Source organism: Paroedura picta, chromosome 11 (assembly GCF_049243985.1).
Source record: "Paroedura picta isolate Pp20150507F chromosome 11, Ppicta_v3.0, whole genome shotgun sequence".
Taxonomy (NCBI): Eukaryota; Metazoa; Chordata; class Lepidosauria; order Squamata; family Gekkonidae; genus Paroedura; species Paroedura picta.
This window is the reverse complement of record NC_135379.1, coordinates 4,477,651-4,495,623: the sequence shown is the minus strand read 5'-3', so window position 1 is coordinate 4,495,623 and position 17,973 is coordinate 4,477,651. Positions and strand designations below refer to the sequence as shown.

The 17,973-nt window shown below is 46.8% G+C and overlaps 1 protein-coding gene across 3 annotated transcripts in view; it reads right to left on the bottom strand.

The window, feature by feature from the left end:
* The window catches only part of LOC143820526 (sodium channel protein type 5 subunit alpha-like), a 44,132-nt gene extending 31,789 nt beyond the window's left edge, over positions 1–12,343 (bottom strand). For 2 of the 3 annotated variants that reach the window (XM_077303468.1, XM_077303469.1), the window contains exon 1: positions 771–873. In XM_077303468.1, the coding sequence (XP_077159583.1) occupies positions 771–859 (89 nt within the window). In that variant the 5' untranslated portion in view covers positions 860–873. Of the gene's footprint in view, positions 1–770; positions 887–1,946; positions 2,058–3,635; positions 3,980–12,135 lie in introns of those variants that run through there. The other variant, XM_077303470.1, reaches the window with a different exon arrangement.
* Positions 12,344–17,973: the final 5,630 nt, after the last annotated feature.

The window sequence follows — 17,973 nt, the reverse complement described above, 5'->3', positions numbered from 1 at the left end:
CCAGATGTTCATGGACTACAATTCCCATGAGACCCTGCCAGCATTTTCTGGCAGGGGCTCATGGGAATTGTAGTCCATGAACATCTGGAGGGCCACAGGTTGACTACCCCTGATCTAGAGTCATAGTTGGAAAGGGTCCTACAGGCCATCATGTCAATGCAGGATCAGCCTAAAACATCCAGGATAAATATCTGTCCAGCCAATGCTTGAAGACTGCCAGTTACGGGGAGCTCCCCACCTCCTGATTCTACCATTGAACTACTCTGATGGTGAAAAATGTCTGTAATCTGGAGACAACAGTTGTCATTCCAGGAGAACCTCCTGCTTGGAGGTGGGCCACCCTGTTTTAAACGGAGCCCAATGACTCTATGTGCCTCATAAAACAATGGAAAATGGGTCTGCAAGTAGCTGGAAATTGGTTCCATTTGGCCACAGTGGAATAAGCGAGATTGTAAAAATTGTAAAGTTCCCTAGGGCGGGGTGTGTGTGTGAGTTGTATAAAAATTCCTGGCACATTAAGAGATGTATTCCTGCTCAAAGATTTTACACATGGAAATTATTGCTCAGCCTCTTAGTAACGCTGTCTGATGCCCTTCCTTTTTCTGAACACAGAGATACCAGACTGAAATATATATATTTTTTATTTCTATGCATCTGTCACACTGGTATCTCCACACTCAATTCAACACCGCAGGATTATATGCTATGACTCTTAACAGAAGAGCCAAGGAAGAGAAGGAAGAAAGGACACGATCCGCAGAGATACTCACTCCACATATTTCGACCACCGTGATTCTTCCGTCGACTCTGGCGTTTCCGAAAGAGCCATGAAGACGCAGTTCGTTAAAATGGTGATCATGATAAACCAGGTGAACACTGTAGGTAGCTGGGGTTAAGGAAAGCGACATGGTGCAGGAATTTCACTGAAATGTGCTACAGAGTCTTCTTCTAGAGCTCTTCTTATTTGGATTTGTGTAGAGTGCAAATGTAATCCACAAATATTCACATTCATGCCAAAGCTGCCATTCTGTCCTTCCCCTGCAAGGACCTATGTGTGCACCAGATAGGGATGCCAGCCTCCAGATGGGACCTGGGGATCCCCTTGTTTTACAGTTCATCTCCAGGCAACAGAGATCAGTTCCCCTGGAGGAAACGGGTGCTGTGGAGGGGGGACTCCATAGCATTATGCTCCATTGAGGGCCCTCCCCACCCTCAAATCCCACCCACTTATGATTCCACCCACAAAGTCTCCAGGTATTTCCCAACCCAGAGATGGAAACCTTAGCACCAGATGTTGATCAACACCATGCATCTCTCCCTGAGGACTCAGCAGTAGATTGGGTTGGAAACTACAGATTGGAAAATGCTTGGAGACTGGAAGGACGAGTCTTCCTCAATCCTGTGAGGTAGGCTAGGGGGAGAGTTTGTCCAGGGCCAATCAGTAAGCTTCCATGACCAACAGGGGATCTGAACCTGGGTCTTCCAGATCCTAGCCTGACACTCTAACCCTCATACCACACTGGCTCAAATGACACAAATGTGAAACCAGAAATCTGTCCTTGCTCTTGAACTCAGTACCATCCAATGAAATTGACTGGCAATAGATTCAATATCATGCACTGAAATTGACTGGCAGTAGATTCATTAAACAAATACTTCTGACAATGTTGAGCAAGCCGAGGTGGCTTTAAAGAGGGACTTTCCTCGTGAATAGGTCGACAAACCACTGTTAGTCATGAGAACCAAACAGAGCCTCCATGTTGAGAAGCAGCATACCTCTGAACGACAGAGGCTACGGACAAGCACCAGTGGAAGTCCATCCATCCCCTTCATGCTCACACGTATTTGGCTGACCGTGGATGGAAAGACGGTGCTGGATCAGGACAGTGCCTGGGTTGGTTTGCAGAACTCTTCCCAAGTTCTCAGGGCAAAGGATATGGATGGACCAAAACCTTGATCACCTTCCGCCGGAGCGAATGGAACGGGCTGAGGATGTACAGAGCACGCGTGGCTGTAAACCGGAAGATGGTCTTCCCTTTGTTCAGGACCAAAAAGGTCTGTGGAGAAAAGACATTCCCTGGCAGTGTGAAGCCGCAGGTAGTGAGTTCCATCTCACTCCCCACCGTGGCAGAATACGAATAAGGATGAAGAGTCATTAAGTCGCAACCAACTCTTGGGGTTTGTTTATTTATTTATTTATCTTTACATTTCTGTCCCACCGCTCCCACAAGGGCTCGTGGCAGCTCACAATACAAAACCCCAATGCATAAAATCCCAATGCCTAAAAACCCTAATAAAAACCTATAAAAACCCATAAGTAATCTGCGCACAGCAATCAAAGCACGGCGGTAAAAACGGGGGAAGGATCCCCTTCCTACCAACACTAACGTCGGGATGGATGGGGGCTGATGACCTCAATCTGCCTAGTGGCCCCGCAAGATTTTGAAAAGCGGGACTGGGGAGCCCCCATTTACAGGACAAGAGGTAAGAGGGGGGATTTCCCCGTTTCCTATCTTTGCATAGCAGCCCTGGGCTTCCTTGGTGGTCTCCCACCCAAGGATTAACCATGGCCAACCTTGCTTAGCTTCTGAGAACTTAAGAAGCAAGAATTGACTTGCAGTTCTAGGACATAATCCAGGGGGAACTCCCAGAAGAGGCCACAGCAAAACCAAAACTGTACTGAGAATACAAATTCAGCCGTGGCAATCAAAGGTGCAATATATTATCAGAAACGTGAATGCCATAATAATCAATTATACAAGAATGAAGTCCCGTGTAAGGAATCAATGCAGACAAATGCGCTGAAGCACTTTGAAAACAGAGTGCTGTTTAAATATAAGTCCACATTTGGCTCTGCGGCTTGACAGACATCCCAGGTAATTCTGTCTGTTTCGAATGTCTTTCGCGACGAGTCACGGGAGAGCCAAATAGACATCGTGCTGATTCTGATGAGCAAGAGCGATGTCACAGTGCGCATGGCAGAGGCCCTTGCGGGTGATGTGCTGTCAAATATATTCATAGTAACAGCTTTTCACCTGCAGCATACTTTTGATGAAGGGTGCCTCCTGATTACAAGACATTTCCTGGACACTGAACGTACTTGCCCTAGAGGCCAGAAATAGTTTTAGCTGGCCTTCTGGTCCATAGAATTGACTATCGGTCCATAGAGTCATGAATATATCTTTTTATGTAAAGGAGCCAACTGGCTATAACAACGTATGTATTGTATATATACATGCACTATTTTTATTTGATGCCTAACCATTGATAAAGATGGCAACATCAAAACACAGGTATTAGTATGCATGTATGCATTGATTTTTTTTAACGAGGCTATGCTAAAAGTCTTGGCGTTTTAAACTTGATTAATAAATACCGGTAATGTATTTTGTATAGGCTTAGGTTCATTTCCTTGCTTTATCCCTGGCATCTCCAGTTTAAAAAGTTCAGGTGGTAGGTGATGGGAAAAACCTCAACCTGGAGAGCTGCTGCCAGCCTGAGTAAGGCAATACTGCCCTTCAGGGACTGCTGGTCGGATTCAGTAAAAAAGCAGCTCCCAGTGCTTATTCCACATGAAATGGCATTGTACGTCCGTTTTGAATCAATGAACCTGAGCACCCAGAGAAAGGCTTTACCTTGTGGTCGTGGTAGTAAGGGTCCAGATCCTCAAGGGGTTCTCCAATGAGCTCCGAGGGAGGGTTTCCATAAAGGGCCGGAAGCTTCTGGAATGTCTGAAGGTCCAGCTGAGGGCGGGGCTTCTCTTCCGGGGGCAGGTCTTTGCCTTCCTTCTTGGCGGCCAGGCGTTTCTCAATGGATGCCAAAGATTCTCGAGTGAACGGGCGGAAGTTGTCAGCACCCAGCATGGTGAAGTCAGCCATCTTGGCATCGCTCCTTCCCAGGAGCAGATTTGTCCCTGGGCTGGAAAGTTTGCCGTAGAGGTCTGCCAAAGTCCGGCAGCTGCAAAGGACTCTATAAAGGGCTTCAAAGGAACAGGGAAAGAAGAAACAGGAAATTATTGAATGTTTGTTCTGCTTATTTCGGGATTTGTGGCCACAGTCTGGGTCTGTCTGCCTAATGATTCTTAGAATTATAGATGGAAGGCCATATAGTCCCACCCCCTGCTCAATGCAGGATCAGCCTAAAACATCCATGAGAAGTAACTGGCCAGCTGTTGCCTAAAGACCACCAGTGAGGGGGAGCCCACCACCATCTTAAGCAGCCGATTCCACTGCCGAATGACCCAGATTGTGGGAAAAAAATTCCTGATACTTTGCCAGAATCACTCCCTGCTCTCCTCCAAGTGACATCCTTCCAAATACTTCAAGAAAGCCATTATGTCCCCTCTCAATCTCCTCTTCCCCAGGCCGAAGGAGGTTTTCATATCTTGCTTTTCACTACTTGAAGGAGTCTCAAAGTCGCTTTCCCCTTCCTCTCTCTACAACAGACACCCTGTGAGGTAGGTGGGGCTGAGAGAGCTTTGACAGAACTGCCCTGGGAGAACAGCTCTGTTAAACTGAGACTAGCCCAAAGTCCCCCCAGCTGCCTGCATGTGGAGGAGGAGTGGAGAATCGAACCCGGCTCTCCAGATTAGAAGCTGCTACTCTTAACCATTATACCAGGCGGGCTCAGACAATGCCACCCACAGATGTGGAGGAAACATTAGGAATACAGACTTCCAGACCATGGCCACAAATCCCCAAACAAACAAATATTTGATTCCAGACATGAAAGCCTTCGACGATAAGCTTCATAAGGATATTTATTCCCCCTGAAATGTGAATATGCATGAAACTTTTCAGTTCTCAAGAGGAGTAGCTGTAATCATCTGTTGCAGCCATTTTATTTTCTTGCCGATGTGGTAGAAGGATGTCATTTCTCGGAAGTGTGTGTTCCCTTTCGATTTAATTTTTTAAAAGCACATTATTAAAGGGGAAAGTATTCCTTAATATTTCATCATACAATGCATAATGCATGGGGGGAAGATACAAAGAAATATTTTCAGCCCTTGAATACAAACTGGAAGGGAAATATCGTTGTTCTGGCAAAAGAAGCTTTGACTCTCAACAACCTATACCCCGGAAATCTTGTTGGCCCTTACTTGGCCTTGGCTCCGCCCATTCCCCCCGCAGCTCCCTAGCCTGGAAACTCCTCCCACTTCAGCACTGGTCTCGTATCTAGCTAGTCTTTTTTCTATTTGGCACAGGGAGAAAGGTAGTAGAGAGGTCCATACAAACTGCACAGAATAGATAGCATTCAAATATAGCCCTATTCCCAGTTAGTTGGAATATTTATCTATGGCACGGTCTTTAGTTGATTCATATGACTATTAAATGAGTCCAGATTTCCTGTCTGGATTATCCTGGTGGATAAACCCAATGGACCTCCTGATAGCACCTGGGTTTTGGCCACTGTGTGACACAGAGTGTTGGACCGGAGGGATCATTGGCCTGATCCAGTGTGGCTTCTCTTATGGTCTTATCTCTGGGGTAGTGATGCCCTGTATTCTTGGTGCTTGGGGGACAACAGTGGGAAAGGGCTTCTGGATTTCAGGCCCAGCTGGTGGGTCCCCTGATAGCACCTGGGTTTTGGCCACTGTGTGGCACAGTTGGACCAGAGGGACCACTGGCATGAGCCAACATAGCTCCTCTGATAGAATCACAGAATCATAGAGTTGGAAGGGGCCATACAGGCAATCTAGTCCAACCCCCTGCTCAAGGCAGGATCAGCCTTAAGCAAACTTGATAAATATCTGTCCAGCCGCTGCTTAAAGACTGCCGGTGAAGGGAAGCTCACTGCCTCCATAGGCAGCCTATTCCACTGCTGAACTACTCTGATTTTCCCTCCAGGAAAACTATTCTCTGTCGCCTATTATTGATTAATTGTTATATTATTATTATTATTTCCTAGAAAGTTTGACCTTTGTCAAGAGAAAGAGGGGAAAGCATTTAATCTATTCCTTTGTATGATTAATTCATGCAAGGGGGGAAAACAACACCCATGCTTCTCTTGGTTGAAAGTTCTAGAAATCTGTCTTGCATATATATATATATATATATATATATATATATATATATATATATATATATATATATATATATATATATATATATATATATATATATATATATATATATATATATATATATATATATATATATATATATATATATATATATATATATATATGACAAGGTATGTCGAGTATAGTTATTTCACTCTTAGCTTAGGCCTTTTTTAGCCTAAGGGGGCTCTGGGACCTGAGAAGAGCTCCTAAAAGGGCCATGGGCCAAAAATAAAGTTGGGGGGAGTTAGAGAGTGGCTGCTGTAAAGGCCCTGAAACCACAGCAGCCGGGAAAACACAGCAACAAATTTTCAGTTCCCCAAAAGACGTTGAGTTCTGCCTGAATTTATTTTGGCCATGTGCCATTAACATACAATGGAGGAAGTCCAATGAAATCATTTCTACCCAGGATGCTACTCTTGGTCGTGCTTGTGGTTACTTGCAAAGACATGAAGACAGCACACTGTTGGTCTTTGCTCTGCTTAATATTGACCTCTGCTTGAAATATAAGACTGTTTTACTGCCACCGGAACAAACTCTTTGGAAACGTACAGGGTTTAAAGAGCCACATGTTTTTCCCTGTGTCTGCGCATATTCTCCCGGGTGTCTGGAAAACATTAAGGCAGCAAGCAAGGAGAACAGAGTGAGTTCCGGAAACCTTTCCACTTCCTGAAAGCATTCCTGGGGAAAAAATTAAAATCCAACTCCACCCTGACGGTTCCTTCCTGGAGAGGTCCACCAAGCCATGTGCTCCCTTGGCCCATTATGCTGACTTTTATTTTAAGAGCCCGCCGCATGAGTGTGTGAACATAGCACTGCTCAAAATACAAGTCAAACCGTCCTGGAGATTGATTGTTGTCCTCATTGCTCAGGATAAATGGGATGGAGGGGGGTGGGTGGTAATCAAGAAAGCAAATAATGAATTATACATAGATCGATATCACTCTTGCATGGAGCACAGAGGGAATACAGTAATTGCTCAATGGCTCCCTTTGCCAAATGTTGCCGGTGCTCGTCTGCTAGCGGTAGTTCTTCTCTCCGACTGTGCCCAGCATCCATTTGAAGAATCCAACTAGAGGCTGGTAGCCTTTCTCCAAACATTTGCACAGTTGCTTCATAGGTGTCGGAACAGTGAGGTGGTGGAAGGTGCCACTGGGCGGCTGTGGAATTATGGTGAGATCCAGTGGAGTGGTGAAGAGTGGCAGCCTCTAATCTGGAGGGCCATGTTTGATTCCCCTCTCTGACACATGGAGCTAGCTGCAGGACCCTGGGCCGGTTACAGTTCTCTTAAGCCTGTTCTCACAGAGCAACTCTGTCAGAGCTCTCTCAGCACCACCAACCTCATAGGGTGTCTTTTGTGGGAGAGGCAGAGGAGGCAATTGTAAGCTGCTCTGAGACTCCTTCAGGGAGTTAAAAATATGGTACAAAAAGCCAGAATGGTCTGATATTTCCAGTTGAAGAACCTCCTACCCACCCACCATGAATGGTGGTCCCATGCCGATGCACAATGCCCCTCTTCAGGAGATGTACCATTGGCCAAAGTTGCAGGGACATTCACACATTAATTGTAGAACAGGAAGTGATTACATGTCAACCAGCAACTGTGCTGTGATTTGTAGACAATTGTAGGTCACTTGGACCTGGCTGGTGAGTTGAAAAGCTCTGTCCATGGTGCTGAGAATTCTCTTCCACGCAACAGTGCTGCAGCCAAGCTCCGTGCTGATTCCATTCCCATTGAAACAGATAGGAAATGCTCTTGGAAATCTTTTCTAGAATCACAGAACTCTAGAGTTGGAAAGGACTATGAAGACCACCTAGTCCAACCCCCTGCTCAACGCAGGATCAGCCTAGAGCAGGGGTAGTCAAACTGCGGCCCTCCAGATGCCCATGGACTACAATTCCCATGAGCCCCTGCCAGCGAATGCTGGCAGGGGCTCATGGGAATTGTAGTCCATGGACATCTGGAGGGCCGCAGTTTGACTACCCCTGGCCTAGAGCATCCAGGATAAGTCTCTGTCCAGCCACTGCTTGAAGACCGCCAGTGAGGGGAGCTCAGCACCTCCTTAGGCAGTTCATCCCACTGCTGAACTACTCTGACTGGGGAAACTTTTTCCTGATAACTAAACCCTTTCCTTTGCCACAACAGGTACCTTTCCCAGCCCTCCTCCAAATGACAACCTTTCAGATACTTCAAGAAAGCCCCCTCTCCACCTCTTCTTCTCCAGGCTGAACATTCCCAAATCCCTCAGCCTTTCTTCACAGAGCTTGGTCCCCCCAAACCGTGGATCATCCCTCATTGCTCTCCTCTGCACCCTCTCCATTTTGTCCACATCCTTTTTGAAGCGAGGCCTCCAGAACTGTACACAGGATTCCACCCATTAAACCATAAAAGTTTTCCAAAACTCACAGGCTTCATCACTTATGCCTGTGTCTCATTTTACAAGATGACAGGTGATTATTTTGCGATGGGTTTTCAGAGGGAACAGCTCTCCAAGATGGGAGGCAGCAGGCATTTTGAGATGATTACCCTGTAATTTGGCATTTAGATTTCATGAAAGGTTTCGAATGAGGTGGCCCTCGGAGATGATGGGTTGCTATTACCTCTTGCAGAAAGCCTCTGCCATGGAGCCGGGGTGGAGGGAGAACCAGAAGTGCCGACCGGGAGGCAAGGCACCATCAGATGCTTAGAGCTGGCCCATGGGTCATTGGTTTATCACCTCCTCCGGGCTTCTTAACATAGTAGGAAAACTGATGATAGACGCCTGGTTTGGTAGGCCATTGGTAGCCAAGAGCTAGCTGAACCAAGCAGCTCCTGAGACTCTAGCAGCGTTTTAGGGGTTCCTTGACTTTGGCTTGGACTGTCTAAGCCAATATGTAGGCCCACCCACTCAGAGTCATTGCTGTTGCAGCTCGGGTCCAAGCTGAGTGGACCCCCCAGCACTGCCAGCACCATGTAGGATGATTGGACAATGATGCTGCAGAGCTCTTATAATACCGCAGTCTTCCCCTGGACCTCCTCAAAGTCAGAATGCTTCTAAGAACATAAGCCATGTTGGATCAGGCCAATGGCCCATCTCATCCAGCAGTCTTCACACAGGGGCCAAAACCCAGGGGCCATCAGGAGGTCCACCAGCAGGGCCAGAACTCCAGAAGCCCTCCCACTGTGGCCCCCCAAGCACCAAGAAGACAGAGCATCCCTGCCTCAGATAAAAGAAAATAAGAGAAGCCATGTTGGAAGAAGCCATCCAGTCAGACACTCTGTCTCATATACTGGATGTTTTTTTTTTCCTTTCCTAAAGCTGGCCCCTCCAAGCTGTGTGAATCAGACACTCACAGCTAGATCCTTTGGGGCAGGGAACTCAGCTCTGCTGTGGTGCAAGGTCACCGAATACTGCACTGAGAAGCAATGAACTTCCTGCCCCTTTCTGAAAGCAAAACATTTCCAGAAATAGGGGGAACTTGGTGAACCATGTGTATTAGTATTCTGTGCTAGGAAGACTCTTTAAGGATGCTAATCATGGACTCCCGTGGCTTCCTCTTAGCTCCCTTTCCTAAAAATAAAAATGTCTTTGTTATTTTGAGGAAGATCTTAAAGGCTTCTCTTGATTTCCCCAGTCCCCAAAGTCAGTGTTGTCCTTAAACATCTCCCCGCTCTTAGACACCGCTTTATCAGTCTGGTATTTCTCCTTGGTGTCTTCATTGACAAGTCTTGGCAAGACCGTCACATTCAAATGGCATCACGAAATTTCAGACACATTACGTCATTGATCCAAACTCTCCCCAAAAGGTATAAAGCCCTTCTGGAAATGAAAGCACGCTTCACACTTGCTAAGGGACAAAGAAAAGCAAATGATTTGGCACGTCCCGAAATACCCGATGGCTGTGATAGTTCGTCAAATCTCCAAAACCTAGTTGCATTTTAGTTGTATTTCCTGTTCAAAACATTGGTCGAATGAACAGTAACGTCAGTAAGTAAATGAAAAAACACGCGGGTCTTTTTGTTTTTTTTAAAGAATCTGCCTCCCTAAGTTTTTAAACATCACAAGGTGACCCGAGATATATCATCTGCCTGAACTTGGAAAATATTTTTGGGAAAACCCCTCACAAAAAGATTCCTTACATAAAAGGCAGAGAACAAAAGCCATCTCAAAGACTGGTTAAAATGTTTGTAACAGTGCACAGAGTGAGGTGGGCATTCTTCACAAAAAAAGGAGGTGTGCAATGGGGTTATCGTACAGATCTATATTAGAAAAGATGCTTATGTTGATATGTAATGAAGACGGAGTCACTATTGGGATGTAGTAGTCAAGAGCGGAGGACTCCAATCTGGAGAAGCAGGGTGCATTCCCCACTCATCCACAGGCAGCTAGCTGGGTGACCTTGGGCCAGTCATGGTCACTCAGGAAAGGAAGCCAATCTGTAAGCCAATTTGAGTCCCACAAGGCCTGCTGGATGACCATGGGCTAGTTCCAGTTCTCTCAGAACTCTCTCAGCCCCACCTCCATCACAGGGTGTCTGTTATGGGGAGAGGAAGGGGAAGGGACTATCAACGGCTTTGGGCACATGAGACCTGCTGGGTGACCTTGGACCATTCCCAGTTCTCTCAGAGCTCTCTCAACCCCACCTGACTCACAGAATGCCTGTTGTGGAGAGAGGAAGGGATGGCTACTGTAAGCTGCTATGAGACTCCTTCAAGTACTAAAAAGTAGGGTATAAAAACCTACTACCAGTGAGAAAGCCATGTTTTCATTATCATCAAATGAGAGCCACCTTGGTGTAGTGGCGAAGAGTGATAACTTTTAATCTGGAGAATGAGGTTCAATTCCCTGCTCCTCCACACCCAAGCCAGCAGAATGACCATGGGCTAGTCACAGTCCTGTTAGAACTGTTCTCACAGAATAGTCCTCTCAGAGCTCTCTCAGCCTCACCTGCCTCACAGGGTATCCATTGAGGGGAGAGGAAGGGAAGGCGATTGGAAGCTGCTTTGAGACTCCTTCAGAAAGCGACAAACAGGGTATAAAACCCAACTCATCTTCTTCACAATATCACCTTCCCAAATAAACAGCACGAAAGCTCATAACGGGTGACTGCATCACAAAACGGTGAACGAGACTTGGTGTATGAAACTGCAAAATAACACAGATTGGAACAAAACACACCCAAGTCTGTATGTCCACTGATGAGACACGGGCTGGCTATATCCACCTACAGAGAACATCTTGGGGTCATCACAGGTGCTGTCTGATAAAGGAAGTGGAAATAAAACATTCGGTATTGGGACTTACTAGACAAGGGCATGAAAAAGAAATGGCAAGAGCCATTATGCCAATAGGTAAATTAGGTTGAACGCTCATTTGGAATCCTGAGTCTAGCTTTGGGTTCCCTTTTCCCAGAAAAGGTATTAGGCAGCTGGAGAACATGCAAACATCTCTCTTTTCCTCAAAGTCCATTCAAAGTCCAAGGAAGCAGTCCTGAGCCAAAGCTTCACGCTACTTAATGGCATAAAGGTGTGATTAAGATTTCGCGATATTTTACAAAACAGACAAGTTTAAGGGAAATTCTCTCCCTCCCTCCCCCACTGCCCCATCTTTCGGCTCCTGAATATCTTTCATTGTGAGTAAAAGTCCAAGCGAATCATGTTTTCCAGATTGGTGGAGTCCATCCTTACAACAGCCCTGTGGCTTTGGGGCTGCCTGACTCCAGCGACCCATCAATTAAAGTCATTATCCAGCCCCCCACATTAGAAGCCTTTTCCAGCTGGGAAGCAACCTGTGCGTTCTTCTTGGTTTCCATCTGTGCCTAATTTCACTGGGCATCGTAGACGTGACTCCCCCAGCAAAATTCATTTGAGTCTCTTTTTCTCAATGCAAAATGAAAATCTTATTGGGGAGCGAAAGAAGGCTCCCCCCCAATTCTGTTCTCTCACGAAGAATTTCTCCAGTGTTGGCTGAGAGTTCTCGCTTCGATTATTGACAGTCTACCAGGATGGCTAAAGGTCATTAATTGCGGCTCACCTGCCCAACTCTTCCTTCTGGGAGAAACAATTATAAATGAAGAAAAAAAGAGATACTTACATTTCCTCCCCTGTTGCTTTCTCAGATGAAATCTCCAGATTATGCGGCATTAAGTCCAAACTTCCTCCGTGTCTCCCAGAAGGGCCGAGGAAATCCGACTCATGAACCACTTTGGCCCATTTCTCTTGTGGGCAATTTCACCTCTGATCCACCGAAGTTCATTAGATCAGAGAGGGTCAGAGAGGGTGTTAGTCGCATGGGCAACGTGGATTGCAAAAGGGCTGGGTGGCCTGAGGAAGAAGGGAGGGAGGCAAAGGAGGAGTGAGTGTGTGTTTGTTTAGATCTCGAAAGTGGCTAATGCAGTTGTGTGGGATCTCCTGGGGACTGATGTAACCCGAGTAAGCAGAGATGGGAAGGCTCCACTTTGGCTCTTCCTCGGAAACATTATTCTAGCCTTGCAGAAATGAGGGTCTCTTTGGTGGCTGGGAATACTCATTGTTGTGTTTTGGAACAAAAACGCAAAACAGGAAGGCAAAATTCATGGGGGAGGTTGCCTTTATTGATCAGAAAGGAGCATTGTTCACCGCCACAAGAAGCGGTGGTGGCTACAAGCTTTGGCTCTTCCTCGGAAACATTATTCTAGCCTTGCAGAAATGAGGGTCTCTTTGGTGGCTGGGAATACTTATTGTTGTGTTTTGGAACAAAAACACAAAACAGGAAGGCAAAATTCATGGGGGAGGTTGCCTTTATTGATCAGAAAAGAGCATTGTTCACCGCCACAAGAAGCGGTGGTGGCTACAAGCATGGACAGCATCAAGAGGGGTTTGGATGAGCACATGGAGCGGAGGTCCATTGGTGGCTAGGAGCCACAAGATATGGATGGACCACACTGCCTGGGACAGTGATGCTCTTGCCCAGTGCCAGCTGCTTAAAGAAGAAATAGCTTCATTGAGAATTGAAACAATTTTATAAAGAGGAAAAGAGTGGGGGGAGAGAGAGTCCTAGCAGCTTAACTGATCAACTGTTCATAGTTGTTGTTGAATCATGTCCACTACTGATCTTATACGTTCTAACAAGTGAACTTGGTGAGGCCTGGAGGGCATCCACAAACAGGGCTTGTTTGAACCTTGTTCTTCACAGCACAGTGTCCAGCCCTCTACCCACTAACCCACACTGCCTTCACAGGGATAACAGGCATACCATCATGGGACAAATTGTTCTGAAAGGGCAGGAAGGCCCTGGAGGAGCCTCGTCCGTGCTGTCAAACGAACTGCCAGCTGCATTCAGAGTGATTTACTCAGCCATTTGGCATCACCCCGTTGACATCCTATTATTTTAAATTAAGAGCACCGAGAAAAAGCTGCCTGTTGAGATCAATCAGCTGATGCCGTGACATAAACTCGATTCACTCTCTGCCTGTCAGGGCCTTGTGCAGGTCCGCCTCCCCACCTTCTTCACTGCTCCCTGATTGGAGATGGGAGCTTTCTAAGAGTTGCCAGCTCTGGGCTGGGAAGGACCTGGAGACTTTGGGATAGACCCAGGATCGGGTGGGATTTGGGGAGGGGAAGGACCTCAGTGGAGTCTAATGCTATGGAGTTCACCCTCCAAAGTAGCTCTTCTCTCTAGAGGAACTGAGCTTTGTCACTTGCAGATGAGCTGTAAAACTGGGGGATCTCCAGGTCCCACCTGGGGAATGGCATCCAGTGCTCTTTCACAGACTTGCTAAATAATGCAGTTTCAAGTCAGCGACCATCTGCTAGTGGATTTTGCCACTTCACACAGTAAAACCCAGTTGCTGAGTGCAATTGGAAGTGGATCGAAAGTGCAATTGAGAAAGGATTGAAAGTGCTATTGAAAGTGCGTGTGTGAAAGTGCCTGATGTTAGACAGACATCATAGTGCCATTAAGTTGCAGCCGACCTGCAGGGTTTTCAAAGCAAGAGACATTGAGGTGCTGTTGTCAGCTTGGTGTCATGGTTAAGAGTGGCAGCCTCTAATCTGGAGAACTGGGTTTGATTCCCCACTCCTCCTCTGAGGGGAATCACTCAAGGCTGGCTGAGAATTGGTGGAGCTTTCTACTGGGTTCCATCTTGCAGCGGCTCACATTTGTATGTGGGATTATTTTGCCTGGATGATGAAGAACCAAGAGTTTGGGAGCGATGACAACTGGCTGATAATTGGTCTGCGTCAGATGCAGGGAAGTGATTGTAATCAGGCAATGAGATTGGACAAGTGCCTGAGCATGCATTGATTGCCCAACTGGGTAAATAAATTATCCCTGGAAATCTTGGACTTGGAAAGAAGAAATCACGCAAGCCAGTCTTTGAATCCGGGGCAGATCGGAAGAAGTCTGGAGAAAATTTCTACTGATTTTCCTGTATCTGCGGGGCTATTTTGACAAAATAGCTGGCCTCGGCTGCATTCACAGTCTTGAGTGATTGCGACTCGGCGCAAAAGCGAGGACAGATCAGGCCTGTCGTGGAACAGACTATATGCTTCAGCAAGAAGTGGCTAAAGTTCCTCTGTCTGTAGACCAGGTCACTGATAAGATACTTTGTACTACAGAATTGGATCTTACTTAGAAACTGTGGCAGGTTCTGTGAAGACATAGATCCCAGGTGTGACTGCACAGGAACCACGAAGATGAAAAAGCAGGGTTGCACTTATCTGTATCTGTTGTTCATCGAGTGGTCTTCTGTGCAGTTACACAACCCTCCCTCCTTCCCCACAGTGGGTTGCTGCTGATGGATTGAGTGGCCTGTCCCAGTGGCAGGAAGGAGAACTGAGGGGAGACTGTTAACCCCTCCCACATCATGTGAATTTGGGTGGGAAAGCCAACCTTTGTGAGGGACGGGGTGAGCACTCTTGGGCGCTTCTAGAGTTTTATATATATAACTTGCGAGTTCTTCCACGGCAGGCTCTGTGAAGCCACAGATCCCAGGCGTGATCGCGCAGAAACCATGAAGACCAAGGCGAGAGACATTCGAAAGTGGTTTGCCATTGCTCGCCTCTACCTAGCATCGAAAGACTTCCTTGGTGCCTTTCGATCCATGCAGGACTGGTTTAAGGATTTGTGAGGCCCATAGCAACAGAGCTAGTTTAAACATTTGTGGGGCCCTATCAGAGTACAATTGCAGCAGGAGCACCCAGGCTGGGAGCAGAGGGGCCACCCATAATAGAAAAAAGTGTCACTTCCAGTGTCCTTAAAGAGGGGAAAGGGGGAAGGAGAGAGGCTACAGCCCTGATCCACAGAGGGGGGGAGGGGAGCCACAGTGTGGGCCCCTTGGAAGTGCAGTGCCCATAACACATACACTGTACGCATAACACACCATGTAGGACCCTGAATACATGTACTAACCAGGGCTGACCCTGCTTTGTTTCTGAGATCTGATGAGATCAGGCTAGCCTGGGCCCTCCCAGGAAACCCTCTTTCTGAGATAGGAAGCTTCAAAAGCCAATGCAAATCCTTGAAGAGCAGAGGGATGGCAGCTCTCCCCACCCCTCACCCCTTTTCTCAATGCCTTCTGTAGTAGAATAAGGAACTTTGGACGGAAGTTTATAGAATGCAAGTGTGGCGAAATGGTGCTAAAAGGCTAAGCTGGCCCCTTGGGGATGGCTCTGGCATGGAGAGCATCTTAATCGAAGTGGACAAATACCGAATGGATGATAATGGGCATCTGAGAGATGAATTCATTCTTAAGGGTGGGAAACCTTTCAGGATTGTATATGCTTACAGCTTGCAAAGAACACATTACCTTTATGTCAGCTGATTTACGGCAAAACTCCCACGAAAGAAGCCATGGAGTTCTCGTACAACTGGGGCCTTTAAAAAAGCAACATGCTAGGTTTAAAATTTAGGGCAGGGTTTCCTCAAGGGCAGCTTCCTGGGGGAAATAACACGCAGAACTCACTGCGGCAATCAGGGGTGGTGGCTGCAAGCACAGGCAGCTTCGAGGGGGGATCTGGAGCAGAGGTCTATGAGTGACTTATCTATGAGTGGCTACAAGCCGCAAGATACAGATGGAACACTTTGTCTGGTCTGATCCAGCATGGTTTCTTTTGTATCTTGGTGCTTGGGAGGGCAAAGCGGGAGAGCGTCTGCTGTTCTGGCCTTGCTGGTGGACCTCCTGATGGCCCCTGGGTTTTGGCCACTGTGTGGCACAGAATGTTGGGCTGGATGCACCATTGGCCTGATCCAACATGGCTTCTCTTAGATTCTTACCAGTTTGGATAAACACCTAGAGCAGAGGTCCATGAGTGGCTATTGGCCACATGGTAAAGATGGAATACTCTGTCTGGGGCAGGGATGCTCTGTATTTTCGGTGCTTGGGGGGGGGCACAGGGGGAGGACTTCTGGTGGCACCTTTAATATATATATAGATATAAGTAAATCCCCTGTAACTGGACTAACCCCTCTGGGGCTCTGGAGTGACCCTGTGTGTTTGTGTATGTGATTTTAATGCCTTAATCCCTTGTGTCAAGAATTTGCATACGCTCCCCCAACAACTTCCTTTCAAAAAGGACACATCTGACTATAATGGTAACTCTTCAAAGTCCAAGATGACAGGAGCTAGACATAGAGCCTAGCAGGAAAAGGCACGTATAAATCCACAGTGAGCCCATTTGGTTACGAAGGAAATCTTCTGCTCCTTAATGGCCTAATGCACGGTGAAATGATACGGGGTAATTTGCTCGACACCTGCCTAAGCAAAAGTCACTCAGACTCTGACAAGTGCAAAGCATCACAGGCGGGGAAAAGCCTCTACAACGCTGGGAATACTTTTATAGAGATGGTAAACCGGTGCATAATCATCATGTGCTGATAAAATCCCTCAAGCACCCTTTCGAAAGCAGATTCCGCAAGTCTCACGGCTTCCACTTAGAACTGTCCTTACTCAAGAGCCAGCATGGTGTAGTGGTTAAAGAGCAGCAAACTCTAATCTTGAGAGTGGGGGTTGATTCCTTGCCCCTCCACATGCAGCTAGCTGAGTGATCTTGGGCTAGTCACAGTTCTGCTAGAGCTGTTCTCACAGAGCAGTTCTGCCAGAGCTCTCTCAGCTCCACCTACCTCACAGGGTGTTTGTTGTGGGGAGAGGAAGGGAAGGTGATTTTAAGCTGCTTTGATACTCCTTCAGGTAGTCAAAAGCAGGATATAAACTCCAACCTTCTTCGTCTCCCTTGCCCGGAACAGGCCGTAGATGGGTTTTCCCCAGACTTTGTGGCGACTTGATAGCATATGTCTTTCTTTACAATATTAAAAACAAGCTGCTGGACATGAATTGCATTTAAAAGAAGCACTAAATGGAATGATTTGATATCTGTAGAGTAGGGGGAACTCATCTGTCACCAGGACTACACTGATATACGGGCTCTCATTTTTTTCGGGGGGTGGAGTGGTGTTTCGGTAATGTTTAGGGCTGCCTGTGAACAGAGGCAAAATTCCTTTCAAGCAGCTACTGTGTTTGGTGAGGGGGTTGCAGAGGCTGCCCTGTGTGCGGCATGAACCTCCCCATAGTCTCCCTTGGCAAGCTGTCTTTTATGAAGCTTGTGCTGTAAATCTCATGATTTTGTAGCGGTCCGGATTGTTTTGACCAGTCAAAGTTAAATGTCTGATGTGCCCTCATAGTAAAAGTAGCTAATTCCATTTCCTGGCTAGTCATTATCAAAGCTAAATGGCTTTTGAATAGAAGATGCCCTCTCTTTCGCAAGCTTCTTCTTTCTCCTAGAGCATCTTTGAGGAGTTGAATTATTTACAGGGCACGTTCTCTGCTTACATTCTCAATGTAGACAATGAAACATCAAAACTAAGGAAGGAGCTCCAAAGCTGCCTTACTAGAAATGGGTGAACCGTTTGAGCAGAGGCCAATTGGGTTCCCACCATGAATAGCAAAGGCTTTCT